The 22,604-nt window shown below is 38.5% G+C and overlaps 2 protein-coding genes across 2 annotated transcripts; one reads left to right on the forward strand and one right to left on the reverse strand.

Annotated features, from left to right (window-relative positions):
- Window positions 1-1,008: 1,008 nt before the first annotated feature.
- LOC307157374 (uncharacterized protein) lies at window positions 1,009-14,165 on the reverse strand. The gene is made up of 3 exons (XM_079869271.1): window positions 14,098-14,165; window positions 13,278-13,423; window positions 1,009-2,857 (listed from the first exon to the last, which is right to left on the reverse strand). The coding sequence occupies exons 2-3, from the start codon at window positions 13,360-13,362 to the stop codon at window positions 1,767-1,769; spliced, it is 1,176 nt and encodes a 391-aa protein (XP_079725397.1). The 5' UTR covers window positions 13,363-13,423; window positions 14,098-14,165; the 3' UTR covers window positions 1,009-1,766.
- LOC307156982 (uncharacterized protein) lies at window positions 5,069-8,246 on the forward strand (the record flags this gene model as incomplete). The annotated part of the gene is made up of 3 exons (XM_079868712.1): window positions 5,069-5,152; window positions 6,457-7,230; window positions 7,416-8,246. The coding sequence occupies 3 exons, from the start codon at window positions 5,069-5,071 to the stop codon at window positions 8,244-8,246; spliced, it is 1,689 nt and encodes a 562-aa protein (XP_079724838.1).
- Window positions 14,166-22,604: the final 8,439 nt, after the last annotated feature.

Genomic DNA, 22,604 nt, shown 5'->3' on the forward strand with positions numbered 1-22,604 from the left:
TAAAGCCTCATGGTCATGTCAGTCTTATGCCGTTTTTCACTGCGTGGTATGGCTCGGCTCAGCTCGCTTTTCCAATGTAGTTTAGTACCGCTTCAAAGTGGCTGGGATTATAGACTGATCGATATAGTTGTGCCGCGATATCATCGTAAATGTAGCGCACACAAACGCACAACACAGGAGCAAGGGAGCATATTGATGGAATGTGATCTTGATTCTCGGCTTGTGGATGTTTTTCACTGCAAGACGGAGTTGTTTGTTTCTAGCAGGTTCGTCATCCAATGATGCTGGTAGTGACGATTCTCTCTGACCAATCAGTGATCTGCAGTGTTTACACGTCACATTTAGTGATGACGGCTCGGCTCGCTAGGAACCTCAACCATGCAGTGGAACAGCACATTAAGGATACACTTTATTTTAAGGTGTCATTGTAACTGTGTAATTATATATTTCAGTACTGAGTAATAATAGTTAACAACATGTACTTACTATAAGGGGTAGGATTAGGGTTTGGTTTAGGGTTAGTTGCATGTAATCATGCATAATTTACTGTTATTAGTATGGTAACATATGTAACAAGGAAAATGTATATTAAAGGAGCTGTATGTAAGAAATGTATTTCAATTAATCATAGAATGGCCCTGATATGTCACTAGACATTAAGAAATCATGTTCATTTCAAATACTTATATCACTGACAACAGTAGTACGGCCAGGATATTGTCATTTAAAAAGTGAAGTTGCAGCCCTCAACTGATGTTGATGTTGTCATGTTGTGTTTTGGCTGAAGCCCCACCCTCCACCTATCTACCAATCACGAAATCAGTAGTGTTTCGGCATCCGGGTTGCCAGCTCTGCTCTAGTTACCACAGCTGCAGCTCCTTGTAGCAGCCTATGTTCCTGCTGGATCCTGCAGCCTATCTGGCAACCTCAAATCAGGGGGGAGGGGGAGCAGATACACCGCTCTACAGTAATTTGAAAGTGATTGCAGTACCAGTTTTGGCCACAATCTTACATACAGCTCCTTTAAAGTGTTACCAAATTATGTCATCATTTACTCACTCATGTTGTTCCGAACCCCTAAGACTTTTGATCATCTATGAAATGGAAATAAACAGTTTTAAAGAAATCAGAGATTTCTGTCCCCGACAGTCTAAGCAACTACTACTTTGACAAATCAATTACATTGAGATCATAAAACTAATTAATCCATATGACTTGAGCGGTTTAGTACACATTTTCTGAAGAAACTTGGGTCGCTTTATAAGATAAACAGATTGAACTCAGGCTCTCAGAACTCAACATATACACATTCATCAGTTGTGGTAAACGGAAGCTTCAGCTTGTTCGCTTGACGTGTAAGAACCAGTGAGGATCATTCTTGTGTTACGCAGCACGTTTGAGCTTCAGCTAGAACCAATGAATTGTATCACTTTATCAGTTAGTGAGTTGTACAAAACCTTTCTTTTTAGTCAAATTTGTGTCCACAAACAATGTAGTCAATGCTCAAGGCGAGAGTTACCCTTTAAGGGGTTTCTATTCTGTGAACTCCTCCCTCACTAACGACATCTAAAACAGCTCTCTCTAACCCTAAATCCTTAAGTTGCAATTCAGGTCTTTACATGTGTAACTGACGTGAAACAGTGTGAACTCATGTCTAAAGACTTTCTTTTCAAGAAACATTCTGCCCACACAGTTTGCAGGAGTAAGGACACACTTCCCAGTGTGAATTATCATATGGACTTCAAGGTTTCCTTTTTGGGAGAAACTTATTCATCACTGCAGGTCAATAGCCTTTTTCCATTGTGAATTCTCATGTGCCTATTAAGGCTTCCTTTTTCAGTAAAACTTTTTCCACACTGTTGGCAGGTGAACGGCTTCTCTCCAATGTGAATTCTCATGTGGACTTTAAGGTTTCCTAGTTGAGAAAAACTCTTTCCACACTGTTGGCAAGTGTATGGCTTCTCTCCAGTGTGAATTCTCATGTGGATTTCAAGGTGTCCTGTTTCAGTGAAATTCTTTCCACACAATTTGCAGGTAAAAGGCTTCTTTCCATTGTGAATTCTCAAGTGCCTTGCAAGGCTTCCGTTTTCAGTGAAACTTTTTCCACACTGTTGGCAGCTGTAAGGCTTTTCTCCAGTATGAATTCTCACATGGGCTTTAAGGTGACCTTTTACAGTGAAACTTTTTCCACACTGAGGGCATGTGTAAGGCTTTTCTCCAGAATGAATTCTCATGTGAACTTTAAGGGTTCCCTGTTGAGTAAAACTCTTTCCACACTCGTGGCATTCGAAAGGCTTCTCTCCAGTGTGAATTTTCATGTGCCTGGTAAGGCGGTTCATGCCTGGGAAACTCTTTCCACACTGATGACAACAGTTCTCTCTTGAGTGAATCCTGAAATGGTTATAAAGGTTTACTTTACGTGTGAATCTTTTTCCACACTGATCACATGTGAACGGCTTCTCTCCAGTGTGAATGCTTAAGTGATAGCTAAGGTTTAGTTCTGTTGTGAAACTCTTTCCACACTCTTGGCAGGTGTAAGGCCTCTCTCCATTGTGAATTTTCATGTGGACTTTAAGGTGTCCTTTTTGAGTGAAACTCACTCCACACTGTTGGCAAGTGTAAGGCTTCTCTCCATTGTGAATTCTCATGTGGATTTTAAGGTTTCCATGACGACTGAAACTCTTTACACATATAAAGCAAGTTAAAGAATTTCTAGTTCCTTTCTTTTGAGCTTTATTTTGTGAGGTAGTCTTTTCAGTCTGTGAGCAACTAAAATATGTTTCTTCAGTTATGAAATTAGGATGTTTCTCTTCATTTTCATTCAGGTTTTCACTCTCCTCTTTCAGTGGCATCAGGTCTAAGACAAAAAGAGACAAATTAAGAGACAAATTAAGAGACAAATTAAGAGACAAATTAAGAGACAAATTAAGAGACAAATTAAGAGACAAATTAAGAGACAAATTAAGAGACAAATTAAGAGACAAATTAAGAGACAAATTAATCCCAGTTTATTGGCAAAAACCAACAGACATCAAAAGATTTAGGCATCAAAACCAACAACATGTATGCTAGATCATATACCCACTAGGCTACTAAAAGAAATATGAACTCTTCTCAATGTTGGTAACTCTTCGCTCTCTTTTTCAGAGAAAGATTTCAGTGATTTTAGTCAGGATTTAAGCCCTATTGTATTACTTATAATCACAGCTAAATCTCTCTCCTAATGCAATAAGGTCTTTCAACAACAGAGCATGTCAATCTTCTGGATAGCTTGAGATTTATGTTGACATTTGTGAACAAGCAATAGTACAGTTTAGGTCCAATCAATCCAACTGCTATCATTTTGTTAGTGTAAATGAAGAGACATCTCATCAAATGCCACAGGGCTCAGTATTAGGTCCTCTGCTTTTCTCCTTGTATATGCTTCCACTGAGGGACATAATCATTAGATTTCACTAGATGATACTCAGTTTTATATTTCCTCACATCATGACAAAATTTCTGTAGCAAATTAGCCCAAATGGAAATATGCATAATTAATTAGAACTTGTTATAATTGATTATAAATATTTGGATCAGTTGTAATTAACTTGATGTAGCAAAATTAAAATTACAATCAATTAAACTGCTTGTCTAACAAACACTCAGTATTAATCGTCTATCATCTCTGAGGAATGTCATTCTTGTGGCTACTGTAAGGGAAACAGGTCAATTTAGCTCAAAGGGAATTATTAATTACTTTATTGGGAATTTTGAAAGAATCACTTATTTTATGTAACATAGATCAGCAGGTTAATACATTAAAATTTGTAAGCACATAACACAAGATACTTCTCTTTAAATACAAATGAGACTTTATTGATTATTCTAACACTCAAAACTAATACCTAACACATAAACGCGCACACACACATTCACATGCGTTGCAGAAAGAAAGAAAGAATGAGTTTAAGGGAGTGAAATTATGAATTCTAGTAGTATATGCACTTTGTAAAACCTGACTTGAATGAACCATCAATCATTAATTTAACCCTTCTACCATTTTCTTAGGCGAGGTAATTACATTTTATATCAATGGACCAGCTAAGAGGCTTTCCTTGCGTTTGTGTCTTCTTTGAATGAGAATTCCCTTAGTGGTCCTTGCCGGAGAGGGGATTTCCCAGGTTCTTTGATTCACTGGCGGTCTCATTGTTTCCTTGAGTGACGCCTTGAGAAGCCAATTAATGGAGTCTATCTCGTGGCTGAAGTTTGAAGCTTTGAAGTAGGTGAATGTTGTAGAGTCATTGAAGAAACTTTGCGGCAAAACTTAACGTATAATATGAGACTCAATGTAAAGAAAGAAACTAAGTAAGAGGAAAAAAAGTAAAGACGAGAGTAGTTAGATGGCTTGAATGAAACTGTTAACCCATTTTCTGCGGTGTCTCTTCCGATGCTTTGTTAGTGTTCTGAGATTTTAAACTCAAAACGCTTGTCCAGCCTCCCGGAGGAGTTCTAACCAATTAGACTTTGTCTTTAGCTTAGGGTGTGACTATTCCTCCTCCTCCCCCATAAATAACATGTTATCTGACAAGTCACAAGTCTTAACTTTCCTGCTCTAGTAGAGTACAATTTGGACATGATTTCTATAAGAATTTGATACATTTTACACACATTTCTTTTAAGTCATCTTTTGTCTAACGAGCAGACGATCATCAGTCCCTCCAGAAACTCGCGATGTTGCGATCGCGCCAATTCGCGCCAATTCAGCCAATCCACGCGATTTATTTGCGGCCTTGCAATTTCATCCAATCACTGCGACTTTAGCGCAAATTCGACCAATCAGTTTGGTCCGTCACTGCATGCGGCATTATTTTCACACAGAAGGACGTCCTTATCAGAGAAAGCAGGCATGAGCGCAAATACATCACACTTACCTACAAATATCACTGCGAAAGACCGTGCAAAGCAATTCCCTAATGTTCTCCATGAAAGTGGAGGGAAACTATTTTGCACTGTGTGCAACATTGTCGTGGAACACAAAAGAAAATCCTCGCTTGACCGACACTTCTCTACAGCAAATGCCAGAAGGATGTCCGTGCAAGAGCCTACACGGCAAGTGACTATCACCGAAGCTGTTGCTCGCAAATCCATCGCAAGCAACGAAAGGAACAAGGTAAACAACAAAACTTCATAACGTTTGTAAAACTAGGTGTGTGGTGGTTTGCTTTTGTCAGTTGTCAGGCAGGCCTTGCATGGGCACAGGTGATATTGCTTGCGAGTTTGAGAGGGGCAGTTAAAACTATTTTTCATGCTTTCACACGGTAGTTTCATCAATCATTTATCCAGTGTTTCCCCTACATAGACTTAGCCGCGGGAACAAAATGCTAAAAGTCTAAATATTTTATGGGGACAACATGATTTTTTTCTTAATTCACCCTTCGCAGGGAGCTTGATTGACAGGCAATCTAACCAATCATAATCCGCCATCCGCCATTTTGTCCGACAAAGCAGTCAGGAGATATAGCAGATTAACATTGGAGGATTTGAACTTGAAAAACGGAATGTACTGATGCCTTTCCACGGTTTAAAACAACATTCCTTCTTATGCTCATTCATGTTTATTTGATGCTATAAATGAACTAGAAGGAAGAGATGATCGGTTCGCGAGCAGCTTTAACTGATGCTCTACAGCGATCTGTCAGACACATTTAAGAGCCACAAAATGGTATTTATCGTTTAAATTTCTTTTAAAAAAAATGACCAAATTTGAAAGGTGAGACTTTGTTTAATATGTTTAATATTAAAAGTAACCGAAAAGTAAGCTGGTCTGTCCTGTCTGTCACAGTGTGTTGTCAGTCTCCTCTCTGCTCCGCGATGTATTTTTCACTGCGTGAGAATATGGTGTGGCGTGAGAGCAGCGTAGCTTGTCGGACATAGCAACAATAACTAAGGGGGGCGGGTCTTTGCGAAGGAAAATTGACAAACTGATATCAGTATTCCTGCTGCTGCTCCTGAATAAAGAATAAAACATGACAGTAAAAGCTAAATTAGTTACATAACATAAATATAAGAGTTGTAAGGGTGAAGCATGAACTAATATTAATGTTACCAAGCAAGTGACCATATGTGTGGACAAGTAATGCAAGAATAAAGGAGGAGATAATAGTGATAGTGAGTGAAGACACTATCACTTTTTTCTTTTTTTTTACACATCTCACTGGTGAGTTGTGCTATTTTTACAATTGGCCTGTTGGCAACCTCATTCAGTCCTTTGGGCTTACCTGGTGCCCATGGGCACCACACTGGTGACCCCTGCTTTAAACGGTGTTCTAAGCAGGGTCATTTTTTAAGTTTTGTACTGGTCAGTCTTTTAGAAACAAAATGGTTAATTTTTGTTGCATTGGGCTGTACTGGAGACAGTAATTGTTTAATGTCATTAACAAAAATGCATGTTCTGTTTACTCTTTGTCTCCTAAGATATGTGAAGACTGGGTTGCCACATGCACTGCCTTGAATATCCCACTCTCCAAAAGTGACCACCCAGCAATGAGGAAGTTTCTTTTTGAAAATGTAACGAATGGAGGAGCCATTCCTGGATTTCACCAGCTGCAAGAAAAATACCTAGGCAATGTTTACCTGAAAGAAAAGGAGGCACTCAGAAAACGTTTAACCAAAAAGCCTGTTGCAGTCATATTTGATGAGACTCCAGATGTAGAGGGGAGATGTGTTCTAAACATTCTCATTGCACCCTTGGAAAAGGATGAATCTGGGAGAATACTGGCCTACTTGGCAGACACCGTCTTCCTAGAGCAGTGCAACCACTCAACTGTCTCAGTGTCTGTGGTCAAGTGTCTGCAGGAATATGACATAGCAAATGAGGATGTCATTGTTTTTGACACCGACAATGCAGCCTACATGAAGAAAGCATATACAGCTGCTTTGCAGTCTTTATTCCCAAACTCACTGCACGTTACGTGCATGGCCCACATAATGAACCTCATCGGTGATGCCTTCCGCAGACCTTTTGACCAGCTAAATGCATTCATGCTCAGCTTTTCGCAGATGTTTTACCATGCTGGCTCTCGGAAAAGAAGATACCTCCAGTTCATGTCAGGAAAACATCCTACCAGACAAAAGGCAACCATGGCTCCAAATCCCTGTGCTACACGGTGGAACTCCTGGTTCAGTGCGGTGCAATACCACTCAGAGCACTTTAAACTCTACAAGGAGTTCATAGAGATGGAAATAAAGGTAAGACTCTTCCTCCTTTCAGTACAAATTCTCACAATGATAACAAGTTCCAATTCATCCCAGTTTAGACTAGCATTCGCCCTAATAAACATGTTAAAGTTTTTGCAGATGGTTGTGTGCTTTTGGATTTGCTTATGTAAATTGCGTTGAAGCAGGATTCAATTCTGTTTTAATTCTATTCATAGGTGTGTGGCAGCAGTGCACCGCAGTCTGTGGAGAGACTCCATGAGATGCTACAGAATGAAGACATGGCTCAGTGTCTCCAGGTTCAGCTCAGCATCATGGCAGATAAGTGTGAACGTATTCTACAGCTACTTGACATCTTTCAGAGCAGGAAACCTATAACCACCAAGGTTTTTGACTACTTCGAGGATCTACAGATGAACTTTACTGCAAACAAGGAGTTACAGTATGAATCCTGTGCTGAGCACTTTGAAGGGCTTGATGTCCATCATGCCGCCAAAACACACATCCTCAACTTAGTGCATCTAGCGTACAGCAATGCAGAGGAAAAACTCACCAAGTACATGTCAGAGGGACAACCTGCCATCAACTTCCTTCGAGAAGTCAGAGTATTTGACCCTCGTTACATTTCATTCATGGAGGACAGTGTTTCTGGCTACACACACATCCCAGGCTTCAGTGCTGTCCCCAATGATGAGTTTGATGCCTACTTCCAACGCCTGGGTCCAGCAGCACTCAAAGCGTCAGCATGTGGAGTGGTAGATCTAGATGTGTTTTGGGATGGGCTTCTCGAGAGACTTCCTGTCCTCAGTGCCTTAGCCAAACGATACAAGGATGTCATCATGAACTCAGCAGATGCTGAAAGAAGCAACAGCCTTTACAAGCTTGTGCTATCAAGCAGAAGAAGAACAATCACTAACAGCAACCTCAAAGCCTTGGTCTTCTTGTACCACAATCAGCGACTCACTAGTAGAGTGTTTGAGAGGGATGAGCTCAAGATCAACTGTGGGCCCGACTCTGAGGATGAAGTGGAGGACAGTTTGGATACGTAGGAAGTTAGTGTTGAAGAATGAACTGTCTTACCATTCTAATGAATGATTTTATTGTTGACGTGTTTTAGTCTGCATTTCATATGCTATGTTGGAAGAACATCCAGTTGGTTCATATTTGTTCACACTGGACAATGTCAAGTTGAATTTAAAAGAAATGGGCTTTTTTTTTATTTAATGAAACAATTTATTTTATTACAAGATTATTCTTTTGGAAACTTCTGTTATGTGCATTAATTGTCAGGGCTGAAAATAGCCTTTGCACTTTATTCTAATGCAACTGATTCACTGCATTTCATATTTTATGTTGGATTTTATGTTACCATCCAGTTGGTTCATACTTGTTTACACTGGGCAATGTCAAGTTGAATTGAAAAGAAATGGGCTTATATTTTTTGCCCATGAATTGTCAAGGTTGAAAAATAGCCTTTGCACTTTATTCTGATGAGCAAATAAAACATATTTTGCCAGAATTTTTGAATTCCTGTGCTTTGGGGGAGTAAGCTTGCAAAGAACACTTAAAAAAATCATAACATGTTTGTGAAATCACAAGGTAATGCAATGCTGTTGAGAAAAATCTGTCTAAAAAAAAAAAAAAAAAATCGCAACTTTTCCCGCAACTTTTTGAAAAAGCTGTCGCAAAATCTGGCATTTTAGGCCGCAACAATCACAAAAAAATCCCGCGAAATCCTGGAGGGACTGGATCATACTGATAGGAAACAAGAAACACTTTCATTCAACCACTCAATAGTCTCAGTCTCTGTGTTCTTTAAGAGATTTCAGTGAGAGATCACTCAGAGGTCGTTAAGAAGAAGGTCTGTTTTGGATCTCTTTCGTGGGGGTCAACCAATCTCTGGCATTAACCTATGGTTTTCCTTGTGCGAGTCACGATGTCTTGCCCTTTGGACCATTAGTCTTTGGTTAACTGCCTATCATTGACAAGCTCTTCCTTTAGCTAGGATCATCTCTTACAAACTTGCATGGCCATAAAGTACTTAGCTGGGGTTTTCTAGACTGAATGGCATCCCAAATGGCAGATCCTCTGATTTGGGGTCCTGAGTGTTGATTTGGAATTCGGCTCTTCATTCACAGTCTGGTGGAGTCATTGCGCTCTAATTTGCTCTCAGATCCTACACCACAGAGAATAACTATTTCTTACTGCATACAGTTCTTCTCTTGCTACAGGCTCTGTTTTGCAAGCAGTGATCAAAGAATAAATACTCACGTAAATGTGCACAAACGTTTATTTAAATCTCAAACACATAACTAGTCTAAACACACACACACACAAATCATGGACACATGGATAAAATGGAAAGTGAAAGTGAATTCATGAAATGAAACGAAACAACAAGTAGAATGAAGCAATGGAAATATAAAAGTCACTTAACCACCTGGACAACCATTAGCAAGGGATCTACAGCTAATTCTCGGTTTGGTTTAGTTAAATGTATGATACTTGCATTGCCTTAGCCGTTGAACGAGCATCCAGATGCAGTCTTGGATGAATGTCTTGATGGTTCAATAGTTCGATGATGGTGAAGTTGCAATCAGGTGCTATCCCGGTTGAGTGAACAGTAGCCCCATTTACATGCCACTTTGTGACTTGCGCACACAGTTTCTTGAAAGCCCACATCTACTCTGTTTTCTCTGACGTTGGATAGTGGTCGCCCATCACCCATGACTTCGTCCATTTGCTCAAAGAAGGGGAAGTTTGTAGGATCCTCTCCACTCCTGTTGTTATGCATTTTAGCTTTGTTATACACCAACTTTAAAGTTTTCCACCTGTTGTTCAACCATACGATCCATGCCAACTTCTTTCAGTTTCTCATGCACTGTTTTGAAGAGGTCTGATTTTCTAAACTTCCTACCATCCAGTCGTTCATATATGTTCTGCTTTTTTTAAATACTGTTTAATACATTTGTCTCTGTCGCACTCCAGTTTGATTTGGCTGCTGCCACCATTTTGTATTATAATGTCAAAACCAGGCATGTGCAGAAGTACGTACACTCAAAGTAATCGGATCAGCTTGTTTAAATGTATGAATTTTTAGTTTGATCGTTTAATGAAAAGATTTATTCCACCCCTTTCAATCTGACTGAAATTTAAATCGGTTTGAGCATTTTTATTCCGATTATAAACAGTTTAAAAGTCCAATCTGAATGAAAATGCTCCATGGAAACAGGCCTCCTAGTCTGACCCGGAGAATCTCCTGGGTTGAAAGTTACAACATGGTTTGTTGTGGTTGATGTCTTGCCAGTATGCAGCTCTTGGGCAAATTAAGTTGATGGGGTCTTACCGGATGTCTCGACTTCTTTTCCAACAACTGAGGTCACAAAGATAATGACCTTTAATAACCTTTTTAATTTTAAAAGGTCACACCTCCTGCAACTGGCTCAACCAATGTAAAAAGAGTCATTTTTGGGCAGGAAGAAGTTTCTTTGTTTAGAAGCTGACTCATTTGCATGATCAGAGAGGGCTGGCAATTTTGGGAGAGGGACCAGGTTTTAATAGTCAACTGAACAGGTCACAATTCGTCTGTGTGTCTCGCTGCTGTAGCGTCAAATATACTATGTTTCAACTATATTTCCGTCAGGAATGGCTGATGGCAATTACATGGTTTAGATATTCAAAAACACCAACAGCAGGAACTGTATTTTCTGCTCTCTATGTGGTCTAAAACATGCGTGAAAACCAATTTTGTCGAGGCACCACACAGTTTAAACATGACACACTAGTTAAGCACAACAGCAGCTTAAAGCATTTGAAGAGACAGATACATTAATTAAACTCTACCACTTCCAACAGCATTTTGCAGACAGAAAGCTAACATTCATGACATTTAACAACTAACTTTTAACATTTAATAATTTAACAACAGAGAGGAACTACCAGGGTTTTTCCTGCATTGAAATGATTTTGACTGCAGCCAAAATGAATCTTTGTCCCGTCAAAGATTTATTTGATAATTTGACGATAACTGCTGTTCTTACAGTACTGGTACCTGCTGATAGTCGTCTGCTTTAAAACTCTCTTGTGAGTGTGCTCTGTAAAGAGCGCCAATGATTTCACAGCATTGAGCTTTGTAGCCAATCACAAACATACAGTGGGGACAACAAGTATTTGATACACTGCTGATTTTGCAGGTTTTCCTACTTACAAAGCATGTAGAAGTCTGTCATTTTTATCATAGGTACACTTAAACTGTGAGCAGTGGCGGATTTTTCTGTAACGGGCCATTAAGGGGCCACATGTTACAATCAGGGGCCAAATACAGGGTACATTCAAGCACACAAAATAATTTATTCAGTATGGTGCAAATACATTTCGGCAGTCATTCCTTTTTCAAACGCTCTAATAAAAAATTATGAGCCAGTAAAGTTCTTAATAATTTTTTTCATTTATTTATACTGTGCATAAAGGACACAATGCACTTCTTTCTGAATTCCACCTTTTAAGTTTCATAATCATGTCGTCGCTTATAAACAGTAAATTATTGTTAATTGTTTGGGGGGTGGAATTGCATCTGTGATCGTTGTGAAGAATTCTCCGGTTGCTCTTCTCGTCGACGATTGATGGGTGGGAATCTCTAGGCACCTCACGATTCGATTCGATTACGATTCAGAGGGTAACAATTATCGATTATTAACGATTTCTTTTTTTACTACTTGGTACTTTTAAAGCAAAGTATTTATGATGACCAATAACGAACTTACTTCCAATACTTCCTATATTAATTTTATTAATAAAACAAATGGAAGTGATTTGGCAAGTCAACTGTAAGGTTACATTTGCCAGCATTTGTCCCAACATTGCAAAGAACCAACAGGAAAATAAATCTGTGCCTGTACTAGCAGCATACTTGTAGTAAATTAATACAAACTTCAGCATATTCTGAATCTCTATAGCATTTAATAATAGACTTCTAACCAACATCCTCTTGTTATTTCCAATGAGCAATATAATCCTTCAGACAAAAAAAAAAAAAAAAACATTTTGCTGTAGCAAATTCACAAACAGTTTTCGTTCAAAAATATAGAATTATGTACCAGCAGCTCTCATATAATGCTTGTGGACTTATGCATATTCTGAATGAATAATTAGTAACATACAAAGCCGCTCTTAATCACAACTAAATAATAAAGAGTTATGACTTGAAATGTTTGCTGTATACCACAATCAAAAACAGCTTATACAAAAAAAGTGAATGAACATCTGCAGAGAGCACAGTCAAAATGTAACTTTTTGTGACTGGCATTGCACATATTGCAGGGCAGTATAACGTACTTATAACAGATCGGTTTACAGCATATTGATAAATATCAGCTCTCATACAAAAAAATACTAAATAGGTAACAATGAAATTGCCAATTTTCCATACGTTAGCTTTTAACGAAGAGGGTGCCGTTCGAATTTGGCGCTCAGCCATCATGCGTCTGTTATGTACACGCCACAGACTGCACGCGCACCGCACGTCCGCTTTAGAGTTCCGCCTTTTGCGTTCCGTCAATATTACGTTATTAGAAAATCAATTTTTTACATTTGTGAATCGATTCAGAATCATCGTCCACGTCCGCATCGCGATGCATCTAAGAATCGATTTTTTCCCCCACCCCTAGGAACGGGGGCCAATCAGATTTCAGCAGGGGCCAGGGCCCCTGTGGCCCCGCCTCTAGAACCGCCCCTGACTGTGAGAGACGTAATCTAAAACAAAAATCCAGAAAATCACATTGTATGATTTTTAAATAATTAATTTGCATTTTATTGCATGACATAAGGCGACAGAACAGCAACTGATAGAATGCACGATACTACGATATTTCTTTAAAAGCAGATCGTGGAGACATTTTAATCGTCCACGATCAAAAATCGTCATATCGCACACCCCTAATTTCGAGCCTTGGTTCACATGAGGCGACACACTCCATATCAAATAAAAGTGCTTTAATTCGGACATTCTTCAAAAATATCACTAATTTCTGTAGAGCTGGATGTTATAATAAGGATCAAATGACTTTGAGAATGAGACCAACCTGTTTGTTCCTCAGTTTCTTCTTGTTTCACACTGAATGTTTCTTCAATCTTGATGTCTTCACTCTCCTCTTTTATAAACTCCATGTTTATAATAGTGTCACTTGGATCTCAGTCGCTTCATCAGGAGTTTTTCTGTGAGTTTGTCCTGTTTAAGATGAGAATAATTAACAGAAAGAAAAACCCTCAAAACTAAATCTCTGAGTGTGTCTCAATCAGATCTAGTTCAGTAGTTCAGTTCACTGGTAAGAGAGTCAGTCAGAGAGAGAGTTAATGGACTTAAAATCACCTGATTAGACTAAAAACTCAAAAATAGTGCTACAAATTATTAAAAGAACGCAAACTTCAGATATTTCATATTTAGTTATTGTTTTTATTTTATATTTAATGATTTTTAATTACACATAATAAATACATATAACTTAAATGGTTAAGCTTTCATTAAAAATAAATTGAATTGATTTTGCAATTTATTTGCGACGTGCATGTGACGTCAGCGCGCGCTGTTTCAAGTGAATCATTTAATTACTGGTTCAAATGACTGAACAGTTTCAGTTTCTCTCCTTCACTAATAACTAGTGGCTGAATTAGTGTTTACGATGAGCTGATGCACGATATAGGGAGCGAAATGAGACGCACTCTTTCTGTTACTCACGTGGGGATCAGCTTTACTCTCAAAAATATCATTCATTAATGTTAGATAACGCATTACAATGTTACATTCAATAATACATAGTTAGTTTTGCAGTTCTTGTTAAAACTAGAAAGTCGCCTGAACGGTTTGCATGGATTTAAACATTTAAAATGCTTAAAAACACAAACCTTCCTTCAGCAGAATCACAACAGTAGCAGGAGCTCGACGCAGCCTTATGACGTCACGTCGGATTACCAAAATAAAAGTCCTGTTCACAACTGTTCAGAACTTCACACGCTAAAATCGCATAAGTGCATAGAAATGTGCATATAAAAAACATACAAATAATAGAACTATGTCAGAGCATTCAGATTTAAATTCTTGGTAAAATGTATGTTGTTTCTGTGTTCTGCTAAAAATAACTATTGATTAAAGAGTTTGTACCACATCTATGTGAGATTCTGTGTAATAATAGACAAAACAGTAATGTTTGAGTGCAGAAACCATTTATTTCATTGGTCGGGAACCTTTTTTTTTTAACAATACCAACCTTTTTCATTATTTCATTTTTGTTTTTATTTTACTATTAAACTATAAACCTGTGAGTTTGTGTCCTCTCTGATTTATTTTCCATGACCTTTATTTACATGAAAGAAGCGTCAGTTATGCTTTGGCTCAGATGCGAAGAGAGGGAACCGCTGGTCGAGCAAATACTCGTGTTTACTACATCAATACGCTGGACTCAAACTTCACATGATCAAATTGAGAAGCTTATTGATTTTGGTGAATTTAGTACTTCATATATAGTTTGTGAAAATAAGGCACATTTGCTTCAGTGGTCTGTTAATAACAATGTTTCTATTTACTTCCTTAACTATTTTGAACACATCTACATTGTCAGTACATATATACATATAAAAAAACACCAGTTTTCCACTTATAGAAAACAGTAATAAATAATAGATATTGTAATAAATGGCTATAAACTGCTTAGGGATTGTTACATGTAGACAATTTCATCTGGAAGTCTAAAACATTTAAGTATAACTTTCTAAAGAAAAAAACTCCAAGAGGTTCTCTCCGAGTTCACAGTAAAAAAACAAAACAAATAAAAAAACATTTTGCTGGCGTTTTACTTAATTCTTGTAAATTCACCCATTCTCAGACAAAATAAAAATAACATTGGACCTTTAAATGAGCTAGATTGAAACTTCAACTTCTCATGTTTAAGATTATATAGAATGGGTTAGAAAAACGCAGGCATTGTCAGGTGACCCAAAATGCTGTGAGACTATAATATGCCTTTTGTGTTTATATGGGACACTTCCTTTAATGTGAGAAGAGCACACAAACATCTCAACACACACAGGAAGAGGAAAGCAGCACTTCAGACCGCAGCTTCATTAATCACTTGAAACCTGACAGACATACATAGACAAAGACTACACAGCAAAACCCCCAGTGTTCACTTTACACTGCTCAATGTTTATATAATCCACACTACAGAAAAGAAACAGTTCAGTTTCAGTTTATTGTCCCCTAAGGGAAACTTGTCTTGCAGCCAGGTAAACATACAGGTAGCGCAACAGGTAAACACCACATACACATATGAATAAACAACACAAACTACTAATTAAAAACACTGTTACACTACTACTCATCTAGGTCAAAGAATTGTGCAAATTTAGCAACCAAATTGCACTTGGTATAAAAGAGTTCTTTGTGCTACTGGACTTAAAACAAGGGACTCTGAATCTCCGGCCTGAGGGGAGGACCTCAAAAGAACAACGAAGGGGGTGATTTACACAGTCCAATATGGCATCTGCTTTCCTCATAACCTGCCTCTCATAAATATTTGTCAAGGAAACCTGTGGACAGCCTATTAACTTACCAGCCACCTTCTCAATATGGCTGAGGTTATTTTTCTCCCTCAGGCTGATGCCCCCATACCAGGCAATAAAAGCAAAAGTAAGGACAGATTCAATAAAAGATTTATAAAATAAAGACAGGATAACCTTATCAACATTAAAAGAGTTAAGCTTCCTTAGGAAGTACAATCGTTGTTGTCCCTTTTTGCAGATTTGCAAATCTGTCAAAATTGAGTTTACTGTCTATCACAGTGCCCAGATACTGCTCTTCCACCTCTATGCTGATTCCTTTTATATAGGTGGGTGGAGGAGAACCAGATTGTTTTCTCCTAAAATCTATGAGCATATCCTTGGTTTTAGAGGTGTTAAGCTGGAGAAAAGACCTGTCGCACCAACTGACAAACTCGTCGATCACTGGCCCATGCTGAGATTCATGTTTTCTGCAGTAAACTGACAATAACTGTATCATCAGCATATTTCAGGATGTGTCTATTACTGTACTGGCTCCTACAATCGTTAGTGTAGAGCAGGGCTATTCAATTGGCGGCCCGCCAATCATCTCCATGCGGCCCGACGGCACCAACCTCCCTCCTCCTCTTTTCCTGGCAGTGCGGCTAATTCAGTTTGATACTCGCTCCGATTGACCTGAGAAACGTTTTACATGCGAATATTTCAGCAGTTATTATATGTGTCCCGAATTTATGTTGACTGAACCAGCGATAGGCTACCAATCATTCGTGAATGAAACATTCTTTTGGTTCGATTCTAAACGCGCTTGCATAACGGTCTAAAACTATTCGGATTCATTCGGACCGCTAAGTCACTGAATCATCTGAAGCAGTTTCTCGTTCAGTACAGTATTGTCACGCATCACACACAAAAGAGAGAGATCCAAGTGCAGTTAATTTATTGGGGTAATCCGTACTCACAATCAGTTCAGGCAAATGGTCAAAATCCAATAAGTCAATCCAAGGACATAAAACACGAACAAGAACAGGCAGCAAACAGGAACAGAAGTGTGAGGACATTAAACAAGGACTCCGTGACAAACACTGAAACTGACAGGGTATATATACACAAGTGCTAAACGAGATGACGAGAAACAGCTGAACACAATGAACACTCAGTGACAGACAGGATCATGGGAAATGTAGTAACAGAGTGTAGGACACCGTGCGGGAAGAGGACCTCTAGTGGACACCCAGGGAACACAAACCAGACACTGTGACAAGTATAACAACAAATAGTGCTGTTTTCAGTTGTTTCGCTAGTTGTTTCAACACGGCCCAGCGCGGAGTTGCGTTTACTCCCGGTCCCGGACACTATATTAAACAGCGTTGCGACAACCAGTGGGAAGCGTTTCAGTTCGACAGAAACCTCTCTGTTACAAACCACAAATCACTCGATGATTTAATTAGTATTAAATCGGATGAAACAGCCTCAACATTCCCAACAAGACTGACGAGGAAAGCAGGAGAAACATTGTGGCATGAACGAAATTAGAAGACTTTAAATCCCCTAATCACCCTTACAAACATTTACCATGAATGTACTGTAGTAATTTACCATGGTTGGGCAGAAATGTGCAATATTTATATTGAATACTAGTAATAAATAAATATAGTAAATATATATACTATAATATTATATAGTATAATAGTAATAGTGATTTATATTGCATTAGTTTTATTAGGTGGGTAGAGGAATATATAATTAATGCTTGTTATGAAATTATGTCAGTTTCTTTGTAAAGGTGCGTATAGTTTTTAACTTGTGTTTAGGCATTTTTTATACAGTGGGAGCGAGTAGCCTGTGGTTAACAAGTCTCACTGTCAGAATGTTTTCATTTAAGCATAACAATTATAAATAAAATAATTATTATTTCTCACCAACAGCTATAAGTTTGTATAAAAAATGTATTTGTTCCAAGGAAAATAGTTGTACACAGCTGTAAATTATCAAGTTTTTTATTTATTATGGTTTTATATATTTGCATAGGCTACTGTTGGGTACCACATTTCCAAGTATATACCACACTTTTTTAGGGTTACTTTAACTTATTTATTGAAACTGTTATGTTTCAATAAATAAGCTAAACCCCCAAACCAACCCACCGGCCCACCTCAACTTTTCGATTTGATAATGCGGCCCTCGAATGAAACTAATTGAATAGCCCTGGTGTAGAGGATGTATAGTAGAGGTGAAAGTACACAACCCTGCCAGTGGAAGAGACACACCTTTCAGAGAGACAACCATTCACCTTAACTTGCTGTGTTCTGTTTGTTAAAACAGAGTCAAACTACACTCAAGTAGTTTTGCGGTTAAATGAGAGAAATAAGTGATTGAGTGTTAGTGATGAACACATGCTGTTAAAAAGAAGAATATCTTTAGGAAATAGGAACAACAAGAACAGGAAAATAACCGCAGTTGGGTTTTTCTTTTTTCAACAGTGCACTGGCTATAAGAGGAGGTCTTGTGTAGCTATGGGCACTTCGTTTAATGTGGGAGAAGAGAGTTGTTTTTTCACTGACTATGTGTGTTTTTCCTGTTTCTGAGGAAAATTGAATCACGAGGCTGCGGTCTGAAGTGCTACTTTCCTCTTCCTGCAGTTCGTCGAAATGCTTGTTTGTTCCTCTCTCACATTAAAGGAAGCACCACAAAAAAAATCACACTGCAAAAACTCCTGCACTGCAAAAAAATGCTTTCTTAATTAGTATTTTTGTTTTTTGTTTCCAGTCCAAATATCTAAAAATTCTTACATCAAGAAGCGTTTACTAGAGAAGTAAAATGACATAAGAAATTCTGTTTTGTTTTAAGATAAAAAGAAAGTCATTTAAGTAATTTTTGCTTAAAACAAGCAAAATGATCTGCCAATGGGGTAAGAAAAATAATCTTGTTTTCCATTCGAATTCAGATTATTTTTCTTACCCCATTGGCAGATCATTTTGCTTGTTTTAAGCAAAAATTACTTAAATGACTTTCTTTTTATCTTAAAACAAAACAGAATTTCTTATGTCATTTTACTTCTCTAGAAAATGCTTCTTGATTTAAGAATTTTTAGATATTTGGACTGGAAAAAAACAAAAATAGTAAGTAAGAAAAGCATTTTTTGCAGTGTGATCTAGCAAGACCTGCAATCTTATATCTAGACATAAAATCTTATTGATTCTGTTTTAAGAATAAAATGTTATGCAAGAGCAGATTGTGTAAGATTGTTTAAAGATAATGTTTTTTTCTTAGTATATTTAATTCAATTCACATTTACTTGTATATCGCTTTTCACAATACACGTCATTTCAAAGTCCACATTACAATTTACAGTGATCTGATATCAGAGGGGACTGTCTAAGTTATGTATTTCAGAAATGTACATATACAAAATCACAGCTCAAAATCACGAAAAATTTATTAATTTAAACAAAGTAATAATTAAATGCAGAAACAATGAGCTCATTGAAGTAATGAATACTTGTTTGCAGGCATGAAAACAGGTCAGGGGTAAAAAAGGTGAGAAGGATGCGGCATATTTATACCCCCCCCCCCCCCCCAAATAAAAAAAAAATTTAATGAGTGAGTAACGCGTAAGAGTTAACACGAACAGATGAAATTCTCACTTATTAATAGATTAGAACTATACTCCACAGTGATGAATGCCCCCCCAAAACCTGTAAGCTGCATTGGTATAGTATTACCAGTGTTTCTCACAGGATTTTTGGATCACTGTGATGAGTGGACCTCTGGCACTCTAGGGGGGTTCGGGGGCATGCTCCCCCGTAAGAAAATTTTGTGCTTTTTAATGTTAAATTCATCAATCTGGTGCAAATTAAACAAAGAAAATTTCAAAACTCTTTTAGTTACAGTGTCTGTCTACATTACTGCTACAATAATAGTTATGATATTAATCCCATGATAGTAATAGCCATATATTGTAAAACAAATGCACTGAAAAATAGAGGAAACTTTCATAATTAGTTTTGTACTAATTTCTATACTTGAAAGAGTATATTTCTATACTTCACATTAAAGATGTGATTGGGCTAGCCCAATGTAAATCAAGAAAAGAACCAATGGGCCGCTGATCTACGTGTTTCATCTGGTGTCAGAGAAAAAAATAACTGTTTACTACTACTATTTATCACGCATTAAAAATGCCCCAAACCAGTCGTCTGTATGATAATCTGAAACAAGGACTGGTGAGCCGTTGTCCTGCTTCACTTCACAGATGCTGAGTGAAAGGAGAATTATAGAATGAAAGGATACTCATTTATATGACACTTTATTCATCAGGAGAACAGCTCGTTCCGCGCGTCATACGTCGTCCTTTCAGTGTCGGTTTTCAATCGATCAAGTTTTTTTACGTTCTCTCTATAAACCACCCCTTTCAATCCGATCGAAATTATTTGTAATAGAGCTGACACTTTAAGTTTTTAACGGGTTATGTACTTGTTATTAATGTTTTATGAAATATCTCTAGTGAATGCATTATCATATCACCGTATTATTTACCGCCATGCGAGCCACAAATTAAAGCTTGGCGAGCCACATGAGGCTCGCGAGCCGCGCAATGAATAACACTGCACTAACTATACCTGTTCCTGCTCGCTCACGGCGCCCGCGCCCACTCGCGATATCATCTCGCCCACTTCTATGTCAAAATTAAAAATAATGACATTGGCAACATCGCTGTCTGTATCTGACAGGACAGTTAACATTGTAAACTAACTTACCTCAGGCTTGCTTTCCGACGTGCGGTTCTTTGTTCGGCAGTGTGTCCAGTTGTCAGACTCACGGTGTAAAAGACTTTGAAAACATTTCTGCCCTAACTTTACTCTGACTCGTACTGGCTGTCATATTTCGGCATTAGGAATGATGATTGTTTTTTAAAGCTGCGAAGTTTATGGTAACTTTATAGGGGATAAATGCTTGCCTCGGCCTCGACCACGACCCCCCCCCCCCCAAAATAAATATTTTCTCATCGGATCTGCACAAATCACGTAGGTGACCCTTTTAGGTTTTAAAACGGCGAATTTCGCCGAAAGGTGAGGAGTTTTCATGCCTGTGTTTGTTAACAAATTTTTATGACATTTATACTCATCTGAGTATGAGTGACACCTTTCAGCAATGAGATCCTGTTGATGCTTTGTGTTCACACTGTCAGTCCAAATCTGATTATTTGTTTCCCCAATCAGAATCTGATCTAAATTATTGCCTGTAAACACTGTGTATCGTAAATGTTCGGATCTGATTTGTGAGTCCAGTTGCGATCTTTAGTTTCCCGGAATATCTGCTCTGGTTTCTATGCCAATGAAATTGCATTAGGAGGGATACACCGAAAACAACAACAGCAACAATAAAATGGTTTCTAATGCAGATGGTGTGTTATTTACAGTATGACAATGTGTAGTCATCGCGCTGGACTACTGTGTCAGAAACGTAGGAGGCTGGTATGACTGGCTTTATTCAGTGCTGTCGTCTCCGCCGGTATCTAAATTCAACACGTCTCCATTATATTGTAATTTTCAGCTCTTCGCTACGACACAACCTTGTTTCTACAGAGTTTTTCAGCATGTTTCCTATAACAATGTCTGAGGTTTACGTGGCGTGAGAAAGTAACAAACCACGTGCAGTCTGATCAGAGCAGTCAGACTAAAACGAATTTCCAGAAATTAGATATCAATAGGATTTCGAACCACATATGAATGTAGCTCAAAATGTGATTTTTATTTTTTGCTGTTCTCACTAAATATGATTAGATTCCAATCAGATATGCACTAAAAAGTCTGAACGAGGCTTTTGTGACTCATGGCTCTTGTAGTAGCCTAGTGTGCAACTAAGATGATGTCAGAAAAACCTTAGAAGAACAGATGAGATTTATTTGCAGTTAATCAAAGTCAGTTAAGGTGAAGTCAGGTGTGTACTATTTCACATGAGCTTGATGATCAGTTAATTCTGAGCAGCCGCATTTTTATCCCATGATCATTAGACATGGTTAGTAAATAAGTCTTTCTCTCTGAGCGGATGTTGGGAGTGAGTGGGTGAGGTGTAGAGCCCTGCAAGCCCGTCGGGGCCCGACGGGGCCCGACAGGCTAAGCCCATTCGGGCCGGGCTCGGGCCGTTTTTTTTTTTTACAGATCGGGCTCGGGTCGGGCTCGGGCTTATTTTAGCTTCTCTCCTCATTGTGTATATAATTAACGTGCAGCAGAGCACACGTCACGAAGTGTGTATGAAATATTGTTATATTGATTATAGTGTAATGATTATGATTCGATGGACGGTGCGTGACGTCATTGTCACGGACAAACACGGAAGGATTTATGGTTTCTGGAACACCTGTGGACGATGAACGATAATTGGGGACTTTTAAAATGGGGGTTGTCGGACACTGAACGAGAGAAGAGACTGATAAACTGTGTTTTTAACCTGCTGGGTTCACAAAGGGGATCTGTGGCGTTCGTGGTTGGCTAGCACCACCGGCGTGAAGAAAACCGGGGTCCCACTTATTGGCCTGGAGGTAGACAGTTGGGGGGAAAAATAGAAAGATAGGGAAGTAAGTGTAGGTGGACCTGGCTGGTGTAACGAGACCTTCCTACCATTACCGCGGCGAGGAAGGTTGAGGCCTCACAGTGACGGCAGGGTGTCGTCGGACGTGGACAGGGAAGTCCGAAATTATTTTAATCATTCTATATGATTTATTATGTGTGTTGTGTTGTGTCTAGCCCTTGGTGATTATTGCCTTCATGAACTGTATGTTGATTGCCTATGCTGGTTATTGTATCTAGGGCATGTGATTGGAGTTTCTAATTAAGTGTGCTTTGTCTGAGATATCA

The sequence above is a fragment of the Squalius cephalus genome (genome assembly GCF_949319135.1).
Source record: "Squalius cephalus genome assembly, chromosome: 4".
NCBI classification, from domain to species: domain Eukaryota; kingdom Metazoa; phylum Chordata; class Actinopteri; order Cypriniformes; family Leuciscidae; genus Squalius; species Squalius cephalus.

What these genes read in the sequence shown, in the direction of transcription:
- LOC307157374 (XM_079869271.1), bottom strand. Translation starts at nt 13,362, where the DNA reads ATGGAGTTTATAAAAGAGGAGAGTGAAGACATCAAGATTGAAGAAACA. An exon ending in AGAAACTGAGGAACAAACAG is followed by an intron (nt 2,858 to 13,277) that starts GTTGGTCTCATT and finishes TTTTTGTCTTAG; the next exon opens with ACCTGATGCCACTGAAAGAG.